General features: G+C 38.6%; 2 protein-coding genes across 3 annotated transcripts in view; one reads left to right on the top strand and one right to left on the bottom strand.

Moving 5' to 3' along the window:
* Nucleotides 1–25,591, top strand: part of LOC128264075 (midnolin homolog) — a 165,031-nt gene that overhangs the window by 119,658 nt on the left and 19,782 nt on the right. Inside the window, exon 2 of one of the 2 annotated variants that reach the window (XM_052999384.1) lies at nt 8,185–8,460. In XM_052999384.1, coding sequence (XP_052855344.1) covers nt 8,312–8,460 — 149 coding nt within the window. In that variant the 5' untranslated portion in view covers nt 8,185–8,311. Of the gene's footprint in view, nt 1–7,351; nt 8,461–25,591 lie in introns of those variants that run through there. The other variant, XM_052999383.1, reaches the window with a different exon arrangement.
* On the bottom strand, nt 49–6,369 carry LOC128264089 (inosine-5'-monophosphate dehydrogenase). Its single transcript, XM_052999419.1, has 6 exons — nt 6,270–6,369; nt 5,756–6,094; nt 5,497–5,647; nt 3,598–4,249; nt 1,644–2,184; nt 49–770 (listed from the first exon to the last, which is right to left on the bottom strand). The coding sequence occupies exons 2-6, from the start codon at nt 5,896–5,898 to the stop codon at nt 665–667; spliced, it is 1,593 nt and encodes a 530-aa protein (XP_052855379.1). The 5' UTR covers nt 5,899–6,094; nt 6,270–6,369; the 3' UTR covers nt 49–664.

Raw genomic sequence — 25,591 nt, 5'->3', positions numbered from 1 at the left:
CACCCTTCCAATCTAAATAAAAAAAAATCCATTCACAAAACTTTCCAATTAGTTTCAGTTCACATTTAATAAGTTTGGCAGAGTTTTAAAGGTTGAAGCGAGCTTCATCATATGTATAATAGTAAACATCCAACACTATACAAATAGAGGTTAATACCTATGTACATATATAGCGTGCCAAATAAGTAAGCGGCCAACAAACGCGTTGCGCTCAATGTAGATTAAGATGTATGTAGCAAATATATGAGGATTACATATTTCCAATACAGCTCCATTATGTAGACTGTAAACACTTAATATTAGGATTCTGTCTGCCAGACAGATGGATAAGGTATACACATGTATGCGGGCGATTCGAGGTAACCTCCAGCGCCACCAAAAAGGGGGGATTCTCCTACGAGACTTAGTCTAAACTATTGGTTAAACTCCAGGAGGGGGGGGGGGGGGGGGGGGGGGGGGGGAAAGGTGTGCCCATCTCCAATCTTCAATCTTCAATCTCCAATCACTTGCGATCGAATAGGCGGGTGTAGTCTAGCAGATTTTCTGCTCCAGATCGGTGAAGATGCTCCTGCTGCTTCTGCTGCTGCTCTCGGACAGGGGCAGCCACACCTCCTATGCCACAGCCACCGCCACCGCCCAGTTCCGGCGCAGCCGTCGTCGTATGTTAGAAGAGTCGCTTCTCGTAACTGAAGAGGCCGTGGACATTGCCCTCCAGCTGAGCGGAATGGGTGCGCTTCATGAAGCGCAGTTGGCCGTTGTAGATCATCTCCCTGGGGAAGAACGGATGGCAGGTTCAGAGAAGTGAAACACACATGGGGTAATCAATTCGGAACCAGAATGTCCAGAATCTATGTGGACAAAGACCACAGAAATCCCTAGGTTTGGGACATACATTAAGCAGGAGACTACATATTTTGAATTTTTTTCATTACACACTTTTATGTACTCTTTTAAGTCGTTTTAAAACGCTAGTGATTGCTGTGGCACCTCCCAACTTCCGATATTAATCATAAAGCCCATTGATCTGTGTCCTAAATAGTATTTTCTTGAGCAATAATAACATTACAATACTCTTTAAATTCTGGCTAAAACGCGACTTCTCAAAAAAATCGCTTTGTTGTGATTTCAACGAAATCTTATAAAATCGAACCTTTAAACTTTATGTTTAGTTTAAATTTAATGTTTAGGACAAAATAATTTCCATTGGATTTTTTCTTTTTCTATTTTAAAACAATTTATTTTGGCCAAAAATGTTTTTCATTTAAATATTTTGAAGGTAAAATTGTTTATAGAAATATCTATAGATTTAATTTTTAAATTTATTTAGCAAACTTTTAAGTTCTTAATTTATTCTCTATTTACTTTTGATGTAACCAAGTTTATAACTATTTATCTGTTAAACTATCTATTAATGTTATGAAACCAAAACCCATATATCTTTTCTAAGATAAGATTTAAAGCCTTTAAGGCAAAAATAAAATTTAACAGAGTTTAACTAGTTGCAATAAGAATCAAATAAGTGGGCTTTTCTTCAAGGCAACAAAATGATTTAATCGAACACACACATCTATCTATACATTTATGGTTTTAGTAAAAAAAACATATATATATATATGTGTGGAGGGAAGACATAATCAGCTTACCTTAACTTTTTCACGGAATTGGCGCCGATGTCCTGACAGCTGTGTTGCAGTCCGCACTCCAGATAGGGCAGATACCGGAGCACACTGCCCTTGTCCACGATGCTGCCGCTGACGCCCTGGGCCACCTTCATTTTGTCCATCTCGTTGTGGTAGTAGCGCGACATGGCTGCGCCTTTGGCATCGCCACGCTCCATGGCCTCCAGGGAGCCCATGCCGCGGTACTTCTTTAGGCGCACGCCATCCGAGAAGAAGTACTCGCCCGGTGCCTCCGATGTGCCGGCCAAAAGTGAGCCCATCATCACGGCGCTGGCCCCCAGGGCAATTGCCTTCACAATGTGTCCAATCGACTGGATGCCACCGTCGGCGATCACGGGCACTCCGAACTGGCGGGCGTACGAGGACACCTGGTAGACAGCCGTGGCCTGGGGACATCCGCAGGCCATCACCTCCTGGGTGATGCAGATGGATCCGGAGCCCATGCCGACACGCAGTCCATCGACGCCAGCCTCGATCAGATTTTTGGCCTGGGCACGGGTTACCACTGGTGAAAGTAAACCAAAAACAACATCATTAAAATCGGCAAATAGATTAGCAAAATAGATTTAATAAGTACAAGTAACGACAAAGGTAAGGCAAATGTGTTAGACATTAAGAAAAAGGACAATGTGACAATACATTTACCAACAATACAACGTAAAAAGAAAATGTGTTTACATCTAGTCGATATAAGTTGGCATATTACAAAGTAGAAACACTATCTTCGTACGCCCCAACAGCCCACTCGTGATAATAAAGATAAAAATATGTTTGAACCCAATTGGTTATTGCTACAACAATATGTACTTGATCACGTCTTAATTAGGAATTGCAGTAGATAATGGTGATATAATTGCTCTTAAAACAAAAATTAAGGAGAATTTAATCGAAAAGGTTGGGTGCTTCTTTTGCTGGTTTTTCTAAATGTATAACATTATATTGAATACAAGGGAGCCCTCTTTACTCTTCACATATAGGATATCGTATTTTTTTTTAAATATAACTAGTCTCTTTATATTGAGAAGGTTCTTAAAAAAATACATCAATTGAAAACATAAAAAAATGCATCAAGACAGGCGATTGGACTGTCTAGACTGCTGACCCTCAATTATTTGCGTAAAATTCAATTGCTTTAGTGACTACTATGTATGTATGTACCACTATGTTGGTAAAAAAAAATAAATATCAATAATGATTATTTTCAGTCCCCTGATTAACATTGTTTACTGTCTCTCTGGCGCGATTTAAGCCAATAGCAGCTATAACTGCAAGCATTTTTGCTAACGCTCTTTGTAAAAAATTAAATATTTAACTTATTTTTTGTTTTTGAAAAAAATATTATAGACTCAAACTTTGGCAAGTTTATATACTCTTGCAGCTATTAAAAAAAAAAAACAAAGAATTCTATAAAACTATATGTCGTTTTATATGTTTACATATATATATATACATATATGTTTAAAAAAAATAAAGCTTTTTCGATTATCCGCTAAATTTTACGGCAGTTCCTTTTTCAGCTGTATAATGTTGTCCAAAAAATTAGTAAAGCCTTACTATATCTCGGAGTATAAAAATAAAAAAATTAAAAAGCTAACATTTTTTTCATATATTTTAAGGATTGTTCCTATGGAAGCCGTATAATATAGTCGTCCGATCCGACCATTTTCGACTTATATTCTACATGCAATGGAAAGAAACATTTGGGAAAAGCACAATTTACATAGCTCTAAAACTGATACTAATTTTCGTAGAAACGAGTGCTGGTTGCTGATTGATGCTGATCAAGAATAAATATACTCTTTAGGACCAAAAATGTCTCCCTTTTGAAATTATAACTCTTTCGACAAGGGTCTAAAAAGGATTACTTTCAGTCACCAATAAATATAACTTAAAACGGCGTGAGTAAGTGTAAACTCACCATTGCCGCCGATGACCTGGAGCTCGGGATAGGTCTCCTTCATGAACTTGATCATCTCGACCTGATAGACGGAGTTGCCCTGCGAGGAGTCCAGCACGATGACGTCCACGCCGTTGGCCACCAGGAGGGCCAGTCGCGCCTTGTCCTCCGACCTTGTGCCGATGGCGGCGCCGACGAGGAGCTGCTTATTGGAATCCTTCGAAGCGTTCGGATAGGAGCGCGCCTTCTTCAGATCCGTGCGCGCGATCATGGCCACCAGTTCGCCGGCCTGGTTGACAATGGGCAGCTTGCCCTTCTTGCTCTTCTCGAGAATGGCATTGGCCGTGGGCAGATTGATGCCATTGGGTGCGGTCACCAGTTCCGTGGTCATGATGTCCGCCAGCAGGACATCCGGCTGGTTCTCACGGAAATCGATGTCCCGCGACGTGACCATGCCCAGCAGCTTGCCGCCCAGCTTGCCGTTCTCGGTGACCGGATAGCCGGTGAATCCGTTCTTCCGTCTCGCCTCCAACACATCACCCACCGTGTTCTTGGGCGACATCACCGAGGGGTCGCGCATGAAGCCGTGCTTGTACTTTTTAACCTTGTGCACCTCCAACGCCTGGTACTCCGGCGTGCAGTTGTGATGGATGATGCCAATGCCACCACACAGCTGCGCGCGGGATTCAAAATGGATTGTGGAGATGCAAATGTTCCAATGTGCAGATTGTTGATTGTGGATTTCGAAATTCGAATTGCGAATTGCGAATGGCGAGGATAGAAACATTGGCGGTTAGAGAGGCGCATAAGAGTGTTGAGTTACAACCACAGCTAGCACAGCTCAGGCAAACCCGCCAGCGGTTCTGGGCCATCATATCATACAGTTGCGGTCAAAACAATAGTAGTTTTTTTTTTTTTTTAAGTTTATGGGGAAAAAGCAATTGCAAATAGTTGCGAAGCAACTTTTGGTCATTTTTGTAGCTAATACAAGAAACGAATTGGGGCAGTTATATACAATCCACATTTATCATTGGTGGAATATTTTTAAACGACATTGAAAAATACATTTTGTGAAGTTAATACTACAAACAAATTATACAAACAATTATAAAAAATCCACATATATCATTGGTGTAATATTTTTAAAAGATATTCACACAAAAGATGTTGTATTTCAAAACAAAGTGCAAATGAAAGAGAAGTTAGGATTATTTTCTTAAGGGGTTATATACATTTAGCTGGCCGAAAATAAGCGAATTTTCCAGAATTTGTTCTGAGAAAAATTTTAAATTTATTGATGGACAAATTTTGTAAAAAATGATCAGTTTTAATACTAGTAAAAATATTTATTTGGAAGGGTGATCACTATATCTCTGAACTGGATCCTCCGAAATTAAAAAACCAAAAAGATTTTGTTAAAGTTATGTTAAATCTAGTAATTCACCAAAGAAAAATTGCGGTTACTTAAAAAAAAATAGATTTTTGAACAAGCTTTCGGTTTTAAATTGCTTGTAACAAAAAATATTTGTCAATAAGAAAAAAAAATTTCGATTAATTACTAAAAAATATATTTAAATTTGAGTCTTATCGGGTTTAATCGATTTTTAAAACATCATTTTTTACTTTCAAGCACTCTGAAAAGCTTTTAAAAATTTGCGTGTAACTTCGAAAATATTCACGGGAACGATTTGAAATTTTCTGTGTATAATATATTTACACTAAAAAAAGAAAATAAAAATAAAATATATATTTTTTTAAATACTAACTGTATGCAACCCTTTAAATTGTTATAGAATCAGTTACTTCAGTGTATTAAAAGGTTTTCCAATGCTTTCCAATCAGAGGAACGTTATGGAGCACTTAACATTGTCCCGCTACTATTGTATTGACCGCAGCTGTATGATGACATCGAATACTTACCGCCATGGCAATGGCCATCTCCGATTCGGTTACGGTGTCCATGGGCGAGCTAACCAGCGGTGCCCGCAGCGACAGCGACTTGGTCAGTGGTGAACTGAGATCCACCTCCTCGGCGGTGAAGTTTATGTAGCCGGGCAGTATGAGAAAGTCGCTAAAGGGTTTTCCGATTGGGGATTGAATTTTGAAGGGGGGGGAGGGGGGTTCAATGATGTGAATTGGCTTCGGATACGGATACATTCGATGTGGCTGCTACACTTACTTGTAGGTGAGTCCGTCACCGTTCTGGAAGAGCTCGCCGCAGCTGAGGCCATCCTGCAGCTCTTGATTGGATTCCTTAATGCCGCCGTCCAAAGCGTCCACGTCCACGTCCAGAAAGCCATTAACCTTTAGCTTGCTCTCCATTTTCCGCCCGTGTGCGTTCAACCCAAAGAACAGTCAACAGCAGTCAGCAGCAAACAGCAACAACGACAAGACCAAGACAAAAACAAGCCAGCCACAGAGATAAACACCGCTGGATTTGCCTCCTTTGGTGGTGCGGTCAGTGGTCAGTGGTCAGTATTGAAGTATACACTGGGTATACACAGAGATTCCTCGAGAGCTTTTGAGGCGCAATTAGGGGGCACACACATACAGAGACACACAGAGAGAAGAATACGGCGCAGAAAGACGATTGATAAACGAGAAGGAAAAAAAGGTTAATTATTGGGCCAGAATGGCCAGCCGACCGGGCTGAATGCGTTTAAAATGCCAGCGAGCACATGTTTTGCACTTACCAGTCCGCTGGAGTCCAAATGCCGCGTGCTCACTTGCACTTGCCGAAGAAGTTCGTGAAGTGGTGGGCACGCGCTGCGTCGCCTTAAATATACCCTGCGAAACGGGAGAAGGTACTAAATATGCCCACCAAATATAAATGTGTCTAACCTGGTGTTATGATCCAATGCGGTCACACTAACGCGGGCGCGTTGACTATCGATTACTAAATAACGCAAAACATGCGCTTACATTGGCTCATTGACTTGCATTTTGCATCATGTTAAGGCTTACAGCCTTTCACTTGCACTTGTACTCAGATCGAAAGATATTATTCTTTTCAGTGCGACCGAAGTTTTGAGATTTAATCGCAAGTGTGTGACTGTCAATCAGCTGGGCTTGTGGCAAACAGAAAACAATTCAAATTTTAACCGCCAGCTTGCAACTATTATCGAAAAATTATTAATATCGTATATGTTTATGTCTTATTGCATATGTATATGTAACTTTTGTCGTCACGCATTTTATGATCCGATAATTACTCTGCTTTGCCATCTTTAAAGCCAAGTACTCAGATCAACGAAATCCGTTCGTCAGCTATGAGAGAGAGCGAGAGGCAAATAACTGGCGGACACTTTCTGTTGTGGTATTCAGATCGACCAAAAAAAATACCAGAAAAATGTAAAGCGTTCATGGTGGTGGTCACCATATCAAAACGTACGTTTTCCCTTCTCTAGTGGCCTAAACTAAACAAACAGCGTCTGGCTCAGACGCAAAACTTAATAAAAAACTCAATAAAATAAGGCAGCCCATGTGTAGCTAGGCTAAGGTAAACGTTGATTTTTAGCATTTCTGTTAGAGAACCCAAGTTCTCAACCGATTGGTCGGATAGCCAAAATTGGCATAGATGTTTCGCCACTTTTGGCGAGTAAACTTACATATCTGTTAGGAAAACTATGAATTCATCAGAAATCTTAGAAAAACGTTGATTTTGGAATTTCTGTTGGGAAAATTAAGCTAAAAACCACCGAAGTTCACAACCACCGAAGTTCCCAACCATCCGATCAATCGATATGGATATCGAAGTTTTGCCACCACCAGCGCGTTGTTGTTTTGCCCCCACTTTGTCGCTCAGATGCTCTTTGGCGGTTGGCCGCTTGACTCTCCACTTGTGTGACTTTCCAGCCGAGTGTGTGTGTGTGTGTGAAGTGGTTGTGTTGCAGAAACTACAGAAAACCAAGAGACGCGTGGACTTGGGTGAACAAACAAAAATTAAAACAAAAAAAATAACGGAGAAAAAGAAGAGAACAGACCGGGACACATTCAAATTGGTTGTTCAACTCGGTAGTCAGCTAAGTAAAATAGCACAATACGGGTTTTTTTTTCGACTTCTTTCACATACATGCGTACCTGGGCAGAGATTCAGATTTACCGCCTCCCCCACCTCCTCCTACACATTCGTTGTTGTTGCTGTCGTCGTTCCGCCGTCGCTCTCACGTAATCCGCCCCCACACCGCTCCGGCCCCTCAAACTGATAGACCGAAAATCGATTAGAGCGGCCTCTCTTTGGGTTGCTTACGTTACGTTGCTGTTACCGTTACGTCGGGAGTGTGTGCGAGCGAGTGTGCTCGGTTCGTGAGTGTGTGCAAGGTGTGGTGTGTATAGAAAATCGATTGGCAATTTGAACCAAGCAATCGCATCGTCGCCGCGTGTGCCGTTACGCGATTTTCAACTGTAAATTTGCTTTTATTTTTTTGCCTGTGAGTCCTCTTAAGTGAGTGAGTGAGAGAAAGCTAACAAGATAGAGAGAGACGGGCTCTCCCAAAACCTAAAAAAAATAGAAATTACAACAGAAAAAAAAAAATAAACACCGGACATGGATAAATCAGCGGCCACCAACTCGGCCACTGCCGATGGTCAAAACGAGGCAACAACAACAGCAGCAGCAGCAGCTGGGTGTGGCAGCAGCAGCAGCGGCGGTAGTAACAACCACAGCACCACCACCAACAACAACAACGCCTTGCAGCGCCTGGCAACAACAACAAGTGCTGTGGTGGCATCCCCGATGACGATCAACCTGAATATCAGCACCACCACCGGCGGCAATTTCGGCGTCAGCGTCGAACCGCACATCAGCGTGGAAAGCCTAAAAAAGATCATCGCCAAGAAGCTGAAGGTGGCCAAGGATCGAATCTGTCTGCTGCATCGCGAGAAGTAAGTACAATTCGGTGTTTTACCCCTCGATTTTGGGTCAATTTAAGATGTCCAATTTATAAGCCTATTGCCCTAATAACTACTTCCAGTGTTAAAGACAATTCCATGATTTTCAATTTTATAAAGAACAAAAGAAACTTTTTCCAATTTGCAAACCTTTTGGGTTGAGGAATAATTCCAATTTTACTTCGGTTACCTTTAGTGTTAGAAAACTGTTCAAGAAGTATCAATTGGATTTTTCCCAGTGTTATTAAATAATAACGGTGGTAAAATTTAAATTAAATTAAAGTGCCTTGCTTTGCTTTTGGTGGTAACTATATCGTTTTATATATATGTATATAGTTAGAACTATGTATGTGTAAAACTTGCATATTACCATAAATTTCTTATGATTGTGCCAATGAGGTAATATCGCACACATAGAGAATAACTGATAAGGCAAACAAAAGTTTCGGAATGGCATTTTATCTTGCAAGTCAAGTTGAAAGTTCAGTTTTTTTTTTTTTTTCAATTCCCTTTTTATGAATAATTGTTTTTATGCCCTATCTGATTGTATGAAAGTGATGATCTTATGTTTGTGACAGTTCAAAATTGTCTAATACTAAACATGTCCAGTCAATTCAAAGTTAATTTTTGAGAAAAAATATATTGCCATATAACAGCAATTACGTTTTTTTTAGAGCTTTGTTTAGTTAAATGCTTTTGACTATCGTTTATGTTATCGGTTTCGCCGCCCCGCCCCCCTGCAGCGCCCCTTTTTTGTACCCCTTTGTTGAGCTGTTTTATAGAGAGAGGTGTGCGTGTGTGTGTTTTAGTCGCTTAGCTGCCATTGTTTAGTTGGTTTGCTTGCTTTGCTGTTCTCGTTATTAATATGATTATTATTGATATAACCTCCAAAAAATGGCATGTTTGAAGGGTTAAGCACAAAGTGCTTGACTGAAGTCGTTGTGGAATGGGGGTGCCAATTGATCTAAGCATACACACACACATACACACATTTCGCCAGCGACTTCATAATCAATTTGTTATTTATACAAAACAAAAAAGGTAAAAATGTGCGCATAACACAAAACCGGCAAAAAAAAACCAGAAAAAAAACAAAAACAGAAGCAGAAGCAGAAAACGAAAAGGCTAAGAGACGAAAAAAAAGAGAGGGAGACAACTAGTTGCATTGTGCTGTTAAAAGTTAAATGTTAGGTGCAACTGTTAATGCAAGTGCGACTTCTGTTACTATTTTGCCTTTTACACTTTCCGGAATATTAATTTGTGTACTGTTTTCTGAATTGAATTTATTATTTTCTTTCGCTTTAGTCAAGAGTTGCATAATATGTTTTTGATTTTGAAACTACTTACATATATTTTATTTACATTGGTAATTTCCGAGAACTGGGAATATTAAAGTCAGAAGTGGTTTTTTGAAGGGCCTGCATTCCTTTGGCTTTTTATATGTATTGGGTGTGCGTGTGTGTATTGGTGCATTACAGAGGCTTCGCAATAATGCGGGCTTTTCTCTCTCTTCCTCTCTTTTTTGCATCCCGCTCTCTCTGCTGCATTTATTTCTGCAAATAGATTTCTAATTGAGAGGACCGAATTGCCCTTCCCCTTTTTCTTTGTCTGGCTGTTACTAAAAAAAACTTGACTGATAAGAATTTCACTCGCTTTTTCTCCTTCTCCTCCTCTTTCGCCGTGTTGTTGCATCTGTTTTATGCCACTTTGCAGCAAGCAACAAAAGCAAATGGGCAATGGCGTCACGGTTTTTTTTTGTACTCTCATCTCTTTTGCCGCTTGTATTTTTTTGTTGTTGCTTCCACTTGAAGTTCTTTTTCATCTTCGTCTTCTGCCAGTGTGTGTGCGGCAGAGATTTTTGTGTCCGCTTCTCTTTGTTCTGCAATCAAATCGCTGCTTCTTCCTTTTCTCCTTCTTCTTCTTTCTCCCTTTCCCGCTTTTCGCCTCTTCTTCTTTATGATGATGATGATGTTGGTAGGCTGCGCTTATCGGACACTCGGAAAATGGACTTCTCGGCTCTTCTTCTTTGTCTGAATGTCATATGTTGGCTTATAGCCCAAACGACAATAACAAAATGAGCAGAGGAAGAATGACAAGAACCAGAAGAGAAAGAAGCCATAGATGCCAACCCCTCCCAAAATAAAATAAAGACTGATGCGGAAAAACCTACCACCCGGCTTAAGCAAAAAAAAAGCCTTTCTGTAAAAGCTTATTCACACCACCAAATACACGTCTATGAAAAATACAAAAAAAAAATAACCCACGCCCGCAGAAAAAGCCGACACAGAGAAAGAAGAAGCCACCACTAACTAGAAGAGGAAGATGAAGCGGTGGTCAAAGAAGAAACGAACACTGCAAAAAATATCGCCTCCATATTTCGAAATGCACAATTCAGACACCTTCTTTCAACCATTTTAACTTACGAAGTCTTTGAGTTGTCAGATATTTTTACTCCTTACAAATATTTTTAAATAGTTATTCTTGATGTAATTATTTTATACCGCATTAAGCTAAATTGAAATATTAAGACAAGATACAGACTTTTGAATTGACGGTGAAAATCTTTTTTATCATTGAGCTAAAGAAATTCAAATGTTGCTTAAGATATCTTCCTCTACCCATAATTCACCCCGCCTCCAATCATTTTATAAGTTAAACTTTATTTAAATTCTACCTTTCTTACTCACTCACTTCTTGCACATCAAATTGCAATGTGAGTTAATCCTCGATTCATAGCAGTTTTTCTTTCTGTGATGGGCAGCCAAAAGGCAAAAATGTTGCACACATCAGTGAATGAGAACGAGAATTTTGTACTGCGTGTTAAGTCACCACCATCCGAACTGGAAAATGAATGACGAGAGGCGTCTGAGCACCACCAAACGCGAATCTCCAGGTCACCATATCCACTATCCATATCACTGGCGTGGATAAAAGGTGGCCGACCACAAAGAAACTGGCCAAATGAAAAATACGGTGGAAAAGCGGGAGAGTATCTTTTCGAAAGGGCCAACCCTTCAAAACCACGTGGTTGCTTTAAATGGTGTGGCATGCCTAAATGTAAAATAAAAACCTGATTTGAATCATATTTAAGGAGCGCTATTAACTTTTAGATATTAATTTATAACATTTGGAATGAAATATAATTGTTAATATTAAAGGAAAAATTTAAAAATATCTAAACAAGCAAAAGTGCGATTTTGAATACAAAGCTCTCGTTTATGTACATACCTTTATAGATACCTTTTGACAATTTAGAAAAGCGGCTCCTAATAAAGTTTTAATTATACACAAGATATTGCCATGGCTAAAATCCATTAAAAATTTATGTTCCTTTGTCTTTTGCAATACCAACCCTTTTAACACGTGGTGGTGAAAGAAACCTGAACTGAACTGTTTCCATATAAACCAGAAACCGGATTTCAAGTCGAAGCATATACAAATGTAACATAATATTGAAGTACTAGCAAAACAACCGAAAAGCTGGTTGATTCTCACAGATTAAAAAGCATCATCACTTTGCCCCAATCAGAAAACAGAGTTATGTTTAATTATAAACGTAGTTCGATCAATATATTGCAAAAAAATGCACAGTAGCTCGAGTTAGAGGAGAAATAATGCCGTATCAGAATAATGCAAACAGATTAGATGTCCCCCTTCCTATCGGGGGTAGCCCCTTGCCCAGTCCATCCCCCGATACCCGGATTGGTGGCGCACTCCCAAGGTGTGTGCTATATGACATAAGTCCAAGACCCGCGCCCCACGCCGCACGCCCCATATGTCACCATAGGGTTCTTCAGAGCTACGTAATTGTATGAAACTAAACAACGCACACGCAAACACCACTTCCACCTCCACCTCCCATGATTTCACTTGGCCCTGGGGCCTGTATTATCAACAGTTTTAATTTTAGTATGCGCTTTTTCTTCGTCTCTGTTCATAAGTTTAAAGCGAGAGAAAACGGTACGAAGGGAATGGGGGAATCGGAATCGGTGATGTTTCGGGGCCTCATTGCCCATGGCGACGTCATCAACTGGCGGCGCGTGTGTATTTTTACCTTCGGCTTACAGTAAAACTCGTCTAACTCGGACTTCCTATAAACTATGTACATATGTATGTACACATATACCTACGGAAATTAAAATTTTTGCATTAAATATTGATTTTAGATCATAAGAACTATTACATATTTGTATAGTTTTAGTTTCGTGGTAAAAAAAAAATTGAACTGTGCAGTTGTCAATATTTTTTCGATGTGCCCTGTATTCCTAATGTTGAGTTTTGACTTTTGAAGTGTGTTGAGTTGAGCCCACTGAGTTGAGTATGTTGGGCCAAGTGGTGGATTTTGGCCGCGTTTTTGGGGCTTACTTAGTGGGTCTCCTCCCGTCTCACTCGCCTCGCCTCTTTCCGTCTCGCTCAAAAGTATTGCTTTTATGGTTTCAGTTGCGAAAGGTTCTTAAATTCACGGCATGCCGAAATGATCTTTGTTATCTTTGTATCTGACATGTTTGATCAAACTTGACTGAGATGGGTTTGCGTTGGTTTTTTTCTTTTTTTCATGGGTTAAGGGTGAAAATAAGGCAGTTTTCTTTGTTGGCTCTGCTGCGCAGTTCTTGGTTGTTTTTTTATTTATTATTTTACGTTGTTGATTAGACGGCGAGAAGAGATCTTGTTTGGAATATGGCAAGCGTGCTTTGTTCTGCTGCTCTGCACATTGTTTGCCTCTCTGTCTGTCTGTCTCTCCGTCTATCTGTCTCTCTGTCAATTTGTCTGCTCTCCGCTTGACTGTTTGCCCGTGTTTGTTAGCCGCGCGCGCTCTCTCTTTCCGCAGATTAGGTTACACAAGACTCGCTCTGTGCTCCTCTCTTCAACTCGTTTCTAGTCTTTTAAGGCCTTTTTCCGAAGAAAACTATCCTAATTCATGACTAGCTTAGGTATTTTACCAATTTTAGTAGCTAAAGCGGATCGAAACTGGTCTAAACATACACTTTATGTATGTATTTGTTTATTTTTATCTTCAGAACTTGCTGCTATTGTAATGTTTGAGTTGTAAAAAATAAGACTGATAAAAAAGACATTATTGTTTGAAACTCAAGAACGTGGTTTGGATAAAGGTTTTAACTTTTAAATAATATGAATATCTATTTAGTCTATACTAGGAACTTAAAATCATGTTGGTCTGTGTTTCGGCAACTCTTTTGGGCCAGCACGTTACATCCTTTTCCCTCTTGTGTGTGCGTGTGAAAACTCGTTTGGTGGCTGGGAAAGTAACGCCACATGGATACAGAGAGTCGGTAGACAGTCCACCACCACCAGCTCACATCACCTGCCTTCGCATTTCCTCTTGCTTCATCTCTGCTCCACCCTTTTCTTTCCCTTTCCTTTCCTTTTGCCGCTGCCACCCCTTCACTCCAAAATCCCCCTCTCATTTGGCCAATTTCCAAGCCCCACAAGTGCCGCCCCCTGTTTCCAAATGGCCCTTGTGGCTGCCATTTTGTACCCTTCGCTATTTGCCTTACTCCTCCCCCTCCGCCACCGACCATCATTTGTTTATGGCATCAGGCCTTAGCCTTGGCTTTGTTCGGCGCTAGATGGCGCCACGCCTCAATGCTTCTTCTTTACAACCCATCTCCACCTCCCCCCAGCCATCTCTTCCATCTTCCATCGTTTTTCACTGCTGCTGGCGCATTCAATAAATTTTCCCATCACTGCAGCTTGGCGCTTTTCCACCCACTGAATTATTAGAATAAACTGAAACTCTTGGTGCAACAAAGTTGCTAGGCATTAAAAATAGAAAGCATCGCAGAATCGGGAGGATATGTGCTCGTTCGTTCGCTTTTTGCTCTGCTTCGGTTCAGTTCGCTTCGGTTTTAATGGTGAATGAATGGGATGGTCTGGTCTTATACACTGTGAAAAAAGCTGCATTTATAAATTCTTAGGCGTTTCTATGGCATATTTATCGTATGATATATTAAAGAATTATATTGCAAATGCTACAGATTTTATTGACCATCTAAACGTAAGGAACACTTATTTAAATGTTGTACTTTATTGTAATCCAAAATAAATGTGCATTTAGTTGTGTGGCAAGTAAATTATTAATGATTTTTTAAGACCTTTTTTAATTTATTGCTCAGAACTGAATAAAACATAAATATTAGCTAAAAAAAATGTTGAATACTTTTTTTTCACAGTGCTTTTGATGGGTTGGTCTGGGCCAATGGGTGGTTGGCGTGGCATTGCTCTGCTGTTTTGGGTGGTTGGTCGCCTTCTTCTTTTAAGTTTATTTAAGGTGCTGCGTCTGTGTGTATCTAATGCCTATGCCTATATGTGTGTGTGTCTGTGTGAGTATCTGCAAAATACAAAATTAAATAGTGGCCAAATCTGAACTAACGGCACGTTTACAAATTTGCTGGTGGGGCAGACGACGTGTTTGCATTTTGTATCTTGTATCTGGCAGAAACTCGCCTTAATTGTGCCAAATTGCATGCAACAGAGAAGATCTACGAAATACGCGAAACATATTCGTCGTCTATTTATAGCCCGCCCAGACCAATGACTTTTTCTTCCTGCTGTTTTCTTCAGTGGTTGGGTTTTGGGTGAGATGTGTCAATGCACCACCATCAAGCCAAGAAAAACACCAACCACCAAAGTGCCGAACGCATCAAAAATCGTTGTGTATGCCCATAAAAAACGCAAATCAAAATTGCTTGTGATGAAGATTAACCGTGAGGCTTTAACCTTATCCCTTCTTCAATGCTTTACTCATTCGACTTTATATCTCATTTTGCTGCACTTTCGACGAAAGCCATTAAAAGAGTGTTCTAAGTAAAAATAGACAAAGAAAAATCAAGTAACAAAGCAAAGGAATCAAATATTTTAAAAACAAATATTCATATCTTAAAGAAAAACCAAGTACTTTAGTAAAAATTAAAACGAAAAAACAAGGGAAAAATCTTGATCAGGAAAGAAATAGAAATTGCGTTATAGTACCAGATGTTATTGTTATATTAAACAAATTTCATTTATTTAATTTATGATACCCTAAGCTAGTACAAATTGCAAGAGAATTTCATCATATATTTACTGATTGATTTACTGGCCGACCTTTCTCCCCTTCAAAGCGATTTCATTCACCACTAGCACGATTCTTTGATTCTAGTTTTCATTCACATGCATTAGCTGTCATATTGAGGGGAATCTAAATAACATCATCATCAGCAGCATCCTACACACATTGCAAGCACACTCATTCTTATTTTCAATTACTCACACACATGTGCATTTTGTTGTTTGAATTTGTTGGGCAGGGAATCAAATGAGGTTGTTATGGACCAGATCTTATAAAGTATTGATTTCATATTTGATTTTTTCAAATAACAATTAAATTTTAGTCCGGTCTCTATGAAATTTAAAATGCGTTTGGAAATAGAATAATCCATTTCTTTTAAACAAACATTGCTTTACTTTTCCAGAAATCTTTAAGTTAAAGCATGCGTTTTTTAGGTTCTTAATTAAAAAAAAAAGATTTTGAGTAATTCATTTTATTTTAAAGCGGAAAGCGAAAAAAAAAATCGTCGTCATTTGCATTTATTTCAATGCACAACAATAAAAAATGAGTGAAAAAAACAACAACTTACGGCATCAATAACGTCATCGGAGAGAAGTGTTTCCCCACTCTCATGACCGCACTCTTTCGCCCACCACCCACCTAGCCCCCTCTTTCCGTCAACAATTTTTCTCGGCCGGCCGGCAATTGTTCTCTTTGCTCTTTGTTGCTAAGCTTCTTTGTGTGTGTGTGTTTTATTTTGTTTGCTTGTGTGCGCGCGCAGCCCCACACACACATACACCATGTAAAAAAAAGCTGTTTTCGTTGCTGTTATTCTGTTATTGCAGTTGTTGCTATCGTTATTGTTGTTGTTTCTGCCTTCAGCTAGAGATCTGATGAGTACGTCTCCTCTTTCAAATCAATCTATCTATGCACCTACAGTGATCACTCGTTAAATTATGATGATATTGTGATATGGAAATTTCTTTGATAAATATTTTAATATTATTTGGGGATTCAAAACTCAAAATCTAGCTAATTTATAATTAAACATTAAAAAAAACTTATAAATATTATTCATCATAAATTTACAGATTTTACTAATTGAGGCCTACAATCATTTCTTTGTCTTTAGTTTGAGTTTAGGTAACCTTTTACTTTTATGTTTTTTATTTCTTGACTCGTCCTTAATTAACGTTTTTTTGTAGTTTATTTCTGAATTTCTTACACTTACTTAAATCCAAATATCTTACTTTTTGCTCCCATTATCAAAATGTTTATAGATGCACAAAACAAATTAAAATAAAAGAATATTAAAATTGTTTTTTTTTTTTACGTTGTAAGCTTAAAAATGCAGAAAATTGTTTAACCTTTATGAAATTTTATTTTAGAGTGGCCACTGTATTTTTTAGCATTTTAAATGTTTGCCCTTTCGTAAATGTCTTCCGGTGGCTTTTGTGTATATAGTATAGTTAGTATGGCTGCTGTATAGCTAAACCTTCTGAATCAATAGTTCGAAATTAGAAAAAATGTGCTGATTTTTGTTTTATTTATATTCGTTGTTGGCTGCTAAGGGTGAGGGGGGAGGGGGGCGTTGCTTTTAATGTGCGGGGGCGTGATGTTATTTTTGCTTTTGCCTTTGCTGCTTTTTGCTATTTTTAGTCGCTTGCTGTGATTTCTCATTGTTGTTTGTTGCTGCCGTCGATCCTCTCCTCCGCATTCCCCGCCCTCCACCCCCCCCTCTTATCGCTGATTCCTTTGTTTAATTTGTCTTTGTTGTGGATGCTGCCTGTAATCCCCCTTTGCCCACTGCCACGCCTCCTCACCCACACGCCCCTTGGCGGATGCAAATGCGATGTGTTGGGTCTAGAAAGCTACGATTCAGCTGTTGCCATCGATTTTTTAGGCCTCTCTCCATCTCGTACTCTTGATTTTTCCTGGCTGGCTGGGCTAGCTCAACCCTTTCCCGATGGTTTTTCCCCCGTAGCCCGTAGTGTTTTTGCTCCAAACCAAAAAAGGGGCGTTTGGGGGAGTGGCTGGAGGGTGGGTTTTACTTCGTGAGACTGCTGATGACAGCCTTGATGAGATGCCCTCCTCCCACGGTAGGTGGATCACAGATAGATACTGCGTTTTTGCGAACAACAATTATTTACTATTCACAAATTTATACCACCATGGATGTACTGCTTAAACGGATGAGAAATAGGATACCTTGTGTTTTGATATTCATTTTTCCAAGTGTTAAAAACAATTGCCCAATTTATAAAGTATATTTGTTCCGGTTGATTTTCTTATTAAAAGTGTTTGAGTTTTGGGAGAATATTCAGGAAGCTAACACACTTTTCATTCATTGAGTACGATAAAGTTGTATTATATAAACATTCCCAAATGTATAAAGTTATTCGAGTTGATCTAGAGATATCAACTTTATGTTTATTTATTTGATGGTTTGACTGCATATCGTAGCTAATTGAGTATCTCGTTATTATTATTAAAAATTTGTTTATACACTGTGTTGTTTACCAAATCCAATACCTCTGGTATGATGTAATTGCAAGAGCGCAATAATATTTGGGAAGTAGAACCGTTGAAATATAATGCCACCGCCTATATTCCCGAAATATGAATAGTTCGTATCGAGTCACAACCGGGGCAAATGGTTCTCCCGCATTCGGGTCTAGACCATATGGTCAGCGCCAGCTTCGGTCAAAAGGGGCGTTCTAATCCCACATCCTGGCATGGCCCAAGTCTTCTGCCCTTTTCCCTTGTGCTGTGGTCTGGTGTGGTGTGGTGTGGTGTGGTGGTGGTGCAGCTTTTCGTCCGGAAATAAATGAAACTCATCAGCAACAGCGGCGGTCGGTGGTTGCAACCCCAAGTTTCTATGTGGGCGGTTCGGGTTGGGATTCGGCTGCTGAAGGAGGAAAAGCTTCTCTCAAGTGAAAGCTGGCCTGGAAATTTATGTTTTTTGTTTTCCCTTTTCCCCATCTCTCGACCACCACCCCCTTGCCTCCTGTCCCCTGCCTCCCTGCCCGTTTATTGCCGAAGTGGTGGCTGCTGTGGTTGCTGGTGTTGATGATGGTGCACCAGGCTGTGGCGGTCGCTTTTTTATGGCTATGTGGGAGTTCTCCGTTTTTGCTTACTCTACTGGGTGTGTGTGTGTGTGTGTTCGGTAATCAAAGTTAGGATTAGATGACTTTAAAGTAGCCTTAGGGGTAGCAACCGCTGCATTCAACCCCACACAAAAGAGCCCCAGTCGGTGGTGCAGGCCCAAAAATGGGATAGGGATCTAAATGTTTTAGTATCTGTGTGGGTGTCTATACCAAAAATTAGAAACATCCGGACAGGAGGAGCTTTTAAGGGAGCTATTTGCAAATGGTTGAGAAAGGGCTATAAGTAAAAAATAACGCAAAGTAAACAATGTCCCATAATGTATAAAAGTTTTATTTTTAGTGATAATATTACTAAAGTGATTAGTGATTAAGGAACTAAAGAATTTTAAAACAAACGAATCAAAAAAGAAGCATACTTTCACTAAGTTGTCTTGCAAAATGGCTTTCATAATATTATGTAATATGATATATAAAAGTTACTAAGTATTATCTTTTATTCTTTAATTTTAAACGAGCGTTCGTTTGCTATATTACATAAATAAAAACTATACATTTACCTATATAGATATTTTATTCACAAACACAAAATAACTCTGCAAACTTAAAAACAAAATTAAGCAAACGAGTTTGTTTGATTGAGGCTTGAATTAATAGATTGGAGTCTCCGGGTCAACGAAGACCTTTTCATTTCCCACCTTTTTCCCAACCCTCTTGTATCCAGTGGTTATTCCAATTGCCACTTGTAGTATCTTCTTCATCCCTCGCAAATATACATGTACATATATCTATGGAAAGTTGAGGGTCGCTCTTCTCAATCACATGTAGTCGGCCAACCCAACGAGAAATGTATCTACAACTGGAGCTATCTAGCAAAGAAGCCTCTAAAATTCTATTAATTAACACGTTTCTATCTGCAGCTGTGCGGGCTGTATCTGTATCTGTATCTGTTGCTATACACACTAGACCAGACGTAAGTAGTCGAGCAAATATGAGAAATACTTCCTCATATCTTCGGCAAATAATTCGTCAGCGTCGAAAATTATTCGGGCTCAGATTGCGCTGCCGTTCAACTTATACTCGTTTAACGCGTTTCTGTTTTTCCGATAGCGCGCAATGGGCAATGAAAACAAAGCAATCGAATTAATGAAATGAAATAAAAACACGAATGAGAAAATAAAAACAATCCACGCAAAACCGATGAAATATCTATCTACTAGTAGCATAACCGAAAATTAAATGGCAAAAAATAGAAGATAAAAAATAAAAGTTGTATGACAATTCGTGGCTGCGCCTTTGTCTATGTGTATGGGAAACTAGATTAGAGAACGAACCGAATTAATATCTATTCAATATGGACTGACATTTCCGTGTTAAGGGGATGGAGGATCGAAAACGAAATTGTACTTGAAATGCAAATGTAAATGAAAACAAGTGACCAAGCGAGAATAAAGAAAAGGTTATGCAATCGTTTTATGGTTGAGAGAGTTTCGGTTCCGCTGGACTTCTTCGAAAAGGGTGGAAAAGCCAGAATTTCAGGGGAGCAGCATTTGTCGATGATATGATATTTATCTTAGTTAGCTTACTTGTAATTATGATATTTTTTTAGTTTTGGGTTCTTGGCATTCTTCGATACTTTTTCTTAAAATGTTCTTTTTTGAATACATTTTACTGATTTTGTTTAAAGTTTTCACATTTGTACCAAGATGTTTCTCCTTGAACTTCGAATATCGTTTGGCTAAAGCGGCGGTGGGTGGCTTTTGGGCGTGTGTACAGTTGCCCTTGACTCGTCGAGAAAAGTGCGTCAGTCATTCAGCAAACCCCCATACACTTCCCAGTGTGAGCCCCAAAAATGTTGACCAGACATTTTTTTTTTTTTTAGATACACACCAGACTTTTTTTTTTGTGCCTCATTTTTTGACCACGCATTTTCCCCTGGGTAAGTTCTTAGCTTGGCGGAAAATCTCATACTCATTTTCAATTCTCAGTGTAGTTTTCTATGCGACGCTCTCTCGTTTTCTCATTGCTTCAATCCTCGTCTGTCCTTCTCTTCCATGTGAGATTTTCTTCTATTCCAACACCACCTACACTTTTTATACCCTTGCAAAGAAAAATGCAGCTTAATTAATTTCGGCCTTTTTAATAATAACACATTTTATAAAATCCAACCAAGTCCTAAAGTTATATAAAAAATAACTTTTGTTTAGAGCTGGGATTAAATTGTGGTTAAGGTTATTAAGGTTAAGGGTTATTTATGGACATTTAGGGTGGACATTTTGTGGTTATTTCGGGTTATGGTTATTTTTTTTTTTAAATACCGCTAAAGGGTATAAAGGCTTCGTCTTGTTGAAGTAAACTTTCTTTCTCTTTTTTTTTTGGTTTAGGATTTTACCCTTGTGCACTGACTACAAAACCATAATGTGTAAAGGAACAAATGAGAAAGAGCGAGTGAGTGAGTGAGAGAGAGAGAGAGAGAGAGATGGCCGGAGAGTCCTTGTGTGTTGCTCTCTCTTCAATCCTGTGCCTTCTTCGCCGCTTCCTTTTTAGCATCCTCTCCTTCTTTAAAGGCCAGTAAACATGATAATTTACGCAGCATGCCCAATACACACACACACACAAGTTGGTTTTATTGTATTGAATTGTGTGTGTGTGTGTGTGTGCAATGCGGCAAGGTGGTGGAATTTTATGACAACAAAGGGCAATTCACTTGGTTTCCCGGTTTGAAATTACATAGCTGGAAAATACCGAACGCCGAATGCCGAATAGCATGCCCCCACCAAAGGCCTATTAAAGAATATATGTATATGTATGTGTATGTGTGTATACATATATCTCGGGGGTTGGGGTCGGAATTACGGGGAAAGAACGAAAGAAGGAGATCGTGTGAAAAGCGTGGAGGAAGCGTAGCATGGCATACCCACATATGTATGCTAACCCCTGATCTCTGCGGGTGTCACGCTTCTTCCACCTTCTCATCGGTTACACTTCGGTTACAACAGGGGTATTTCTAATTTAACGAAAGAAGAGCTGCAGGGACTAAATCCTATTGTCCAAATTTTCAATAAATCAAATCGAATCTTATATTTCTTAAAACGTTTAAAAATAACGATACTGAACAAGAGATCATTTTGTACGGAGCTGTTGAAAATGTTAATGTTCGTCAGAACGAAAGACCCTATATGTTCTTAAAATTGCTAAATTTGTATTTATATTTAAACATTAAGAGATTTCTACAGTACTATTGAATTTTAATAATTCTATTTGTGCAATATATTTAAAGTCTGCTACAGACGTTCAACTTTTAACTCTGGTCGTACAGTTTGATGTCTGAATTATCTGTGCCTGGGTTTGTCAGTCTGTCTGTCTATCTGTTTGTCTGGGTCAGACCCCCCCCTGACCCCACTCCCCCTATTCGAAACCACCCAAGCACCGGGCCAACTCGTTTGGCCTTCGCTGCTTTTGTTTTTGCTGTTGTTTTTGCTTTTGCTTTTGGCCGTCGTCGCGTCATATTGCGTCGCTTTTGTCGTCGGCGTCATCTGCTGCCTATTGCGTAAAGGCAGACATATAGACAGACATGTAGACACACAGACACCCCCGCAGACAAAAAGCCTAAGCAGAAACACACACACTCCGCTTCTGCTGGCAAACACACAGCCACACCTCGTCGGCAGAAACACACACACACCCCTTTTTGGCTTTTGTAAAACAAAAAAAAAAAAAAAAAAAAAAAAAAAAAACGTGAAAGCCAGTTTGATTTGGAAAATTCGAAGTCTATATACACTAGTAGTTAAAACCTTATATTGACCACAGCTATCCACTTTTTTTTGTATAGCATTTAAACAACATTCCTGTTAAATCAAAATTAATTAGACACTAATTTACTTTTTGTTTACTTTTTATTTATTGAAAACCAACGACGTTACAATTTCAAGTAACGCTGATCAGGAAAATTAAATAAAAATTAAAATATTAATTTTTTGAACAATATAAAAACACCCTTAGCCAAAGTCCTAGTCAATAAAGGCTTAAACGATATTTCCTTAATCCAAGATATATTTCTGAAAAACCTAATGAAAAAAAACACATAAGCAAGGAAATATTTAAACAAAATGTTGGTAGAATAGAAAATAAATAAAAAAAAGTCTCCTTTAATTGGCTCTTCTTTCTCTCCCCTTCTCTCTCGTAAATCTCTCTTTTTGACCTCTCTCATTATGTTACAATACTCGCCGCTGTGGTGAATTTCGTTCGTTTTGGCACCTGCAGCAGCTGCAACATGTTGCTGCTAGTCAAAGGTGAAAATCTCAGGCCCTTACGTTACGCGCCGCCGCCTTACGTAACGTAGTGTTGTGGAAAATGTTGGTGTTTGAGATAATGATTGAAATCTTATCCATTTACTGAAATTTGAGGTCACTTCTACTTCTAAACATTAATACATTTTATTTAAAATACTTTATACTTAACGTTAAGCATTTTAAAGTAAATAAACTTAAAAGGCCATAAGTATGTTCCAGTTATTTTACACAAAAATAATTGTTTGCAGACAAAATTGTGCAAAATTTGGAACTACAATAAATTTGGTTAAAGTCGAAATAAATTCGAAATGTTTGGATTGAAGGGGGTTTTTTTTTATTTTTTTTTCTTTTTTTTTGGTTTTCATGCGAGCGTGTGCGTGAGTGTTGAAAGTTGAGCGTTGCGTGCAACCGCAGCGATTGTTGTTATTGTTGTTGTAGTTTCTGCTGCCGCCGTCGATGTGCCACGCCCCCATCGCTGACCCAAATTCAGTTTTCGTGCCAGCCAAGCCAAGCCAAACTAACCAAATCTTATCAATTCATCAATCATGCATGCAGTCATTAAACGCTCGCCTCATTTAATACTCGTTGTTTTTGTGTTTGTTTGTGTTGCCTGAATTCGTTTCCTCTTATTACCGTTACCGCTGTAGTTGTTGTTGCTCGTGTTGCCGGGGTTACCGCATCACCAGTAAATTCGCCGCAACTCGCTCTTACTCTCTTTCTTTCGCTGCTTGTAGTAGTGGTCAAAATAATATTTAAACAGAAATAAATACATAACTCAAAAACCTCAATATCAAAGTATTGAAAATGTACTCTTCAGGTTTGCTTATTTCATAAATAGACATTTGTATACCATTTACATTATTTCCATCCAAAAATTAAAAGAAATCCTAACCAAAAGATGGTCAAACTGAATTCAAAACATAAATCTAGGGTCATTTGGCTTCTTGTGACTTAATTAAATAGCTATTCATCTTATAGCCCTTACTAATTGTAATTTATTAAGAAAAAAAAACTAAATTAATTATAATGCCTAGCTAAGACTGATTGCACATTTAACAATATATTTTATTTATCTATGCAAATGCATCTTAGATAATTTTTAATTTTTTTCGTCTTAACTTAGCTTTAAAAAGTATATGTTTTGTATGATTTGTGCCGCTGTAATAAGTTTTACTCCAAAGTCATAAATTATTTAGTTTCTATAAATATTTTGATTTAATTGTTTTTTATATAGATACAGATTTTAAATTCAAATAAATTTAACTTGGTTATAAAATTGACAAAACTTTACTCTTACCACTAACACCTTAACATATATTATTTTGAGTGCAACTGAAGCTTAACAATCACTTAAGTTTTTCCTTTTCACTTGAAATTTCTTTTGTGTATTCTAACGAACTGCCACATTTCTCTGATGAAGCATAAGTTAAGTAATTGTATGCAGCAGCGCGTACAAAACTCAAGGGGATGCTGCGTCTAATCAAATAAGATGCATCCCCCAACTGCTGACCTTTCTTTATCTTTTGCCTTTGTATGGCCCATCTGTCGGCAAGGTATTTTCCCGGTTTTCGTTAACAAAAAATGAACCCATAAACCTCCTGCTGCCCACTGCCCGTTGCTCGATTTATGTTTAGGATCAGCGTTTTATTCGTTTCTGTTGTGGCTTTAACGCTCTGCGTTGCTAGCCAAAACAAATGCATCGCCGTCTATATTTAGGCCCGACATTGATTATACCTCAATATGTACAATGTACACACATTCACAAATTCACACTCACACGTGTAATTATACATAGTGGTCTATATAGTTTGGTATATGACAGACTTGCGTCAGGGCCGAAAAGCTGTTGTGGCAACTGTACTTTTGCGGTGAAGGGAAGAGTTAAAATCCAGCCAGAAATGCACGGTTGTCGCACTTTACCCTAAAAATATGTATAACTAAACAAAGACATTTTATATACATTGAACTCTATAATAAAAATCTGAATGTTGTTTGTTTTCGATTATATTTTCGTTAAAAATTAAGAATATATGTTGTTATATAAATTACCAAATTGATTAACTAAAAAAAAAGTATAATTGGTATGGTTACAATTTGTATCACACACTTATGTTTTGCATTATAAGGCCCCAAAAAAAATTGTGCATATTTTTTGATCTGCTTTTAATTGGTTCTAAAAATCAACTTACACATATGAAAATTAACGCAAAAAGGGGTGGATTGCGTAATTATTAAAATGCAGACGCAACTGTTTGTAATATACTTGTGTATTTTTTTCCGCAAAAACCCTTTACGCCTTTTGCAATTCAGCGTGCGTTGCGCATACGATTGCAAATAATGGAAACACAATTCTTGCGGCAGTTAATTCTCAAGCGAGACCCTCTCGATTTCGGTGTCTCATATTTGCATTATCCAAGTAAACGGAATTAAACAAATAAGCGGCAGCTGTATGCTTTCGTTTGTTTATTCGGCAGTCTGTTGCCGTTTTATTATGGCTGCTGCTACTGCTGTTTTTGTCTCACTTAACACCTGCAAAATGCAATGCCCAAAAACAAAAAAAATATATATATATATATATATATATTATAATAAAATAAGAATAAAAAAGAAGAATACTATTGAAATTCAGTAACTGAAAAGTGTCAAAAGCGTTTAACTTTTGACTGTGTTTCAATTCACCG

This window comes from Drosophila gunungcola, unplaced genomic scaffold (genome assembly GCF_025200985.1).
Source record: "Drosophila gunungcola strain Sukarami unplaced genomic scaffold, Dgunungcola_SK_2 000057F, whole genome shotgun sequence".
NCBI classification, from domain to species: Eukaryota; Metazoa; Arthropoda; class Insecta; order Diptera; family Drosophilidae; genus Drosophila; species Drosophila gunungcola.
Note: the sequence above shows the minus strand (reverse complement) of the source record. Positions and strands in the feature narration are given on the sequence as shown.

Bases quoted from the DNA above. Each gene is read 5' to 3' on its own strand.
- LOC128264089 (XM_052999419.1), bottom strand. From the start codon at position 5,898: ATGGAGAGCAAGCTAAAGGTTAATGGCTTTCTGGACGTGGACGTGGAC. The intron at 5,648-5,755 runs GTAAGTGTAGCA...AAAACCCTTTAG, and splicing joins GGTGACGGACTCACCTACAA to CGACTTTCTCATACTGCCCG. The intron at 771-1,643 runs GTAAGCTGATTA...GTTCTTCCCCAG, and splicing joins AATTCCGTGAAAAAGTTAAG to GGAGATGATCTACAACGGCC.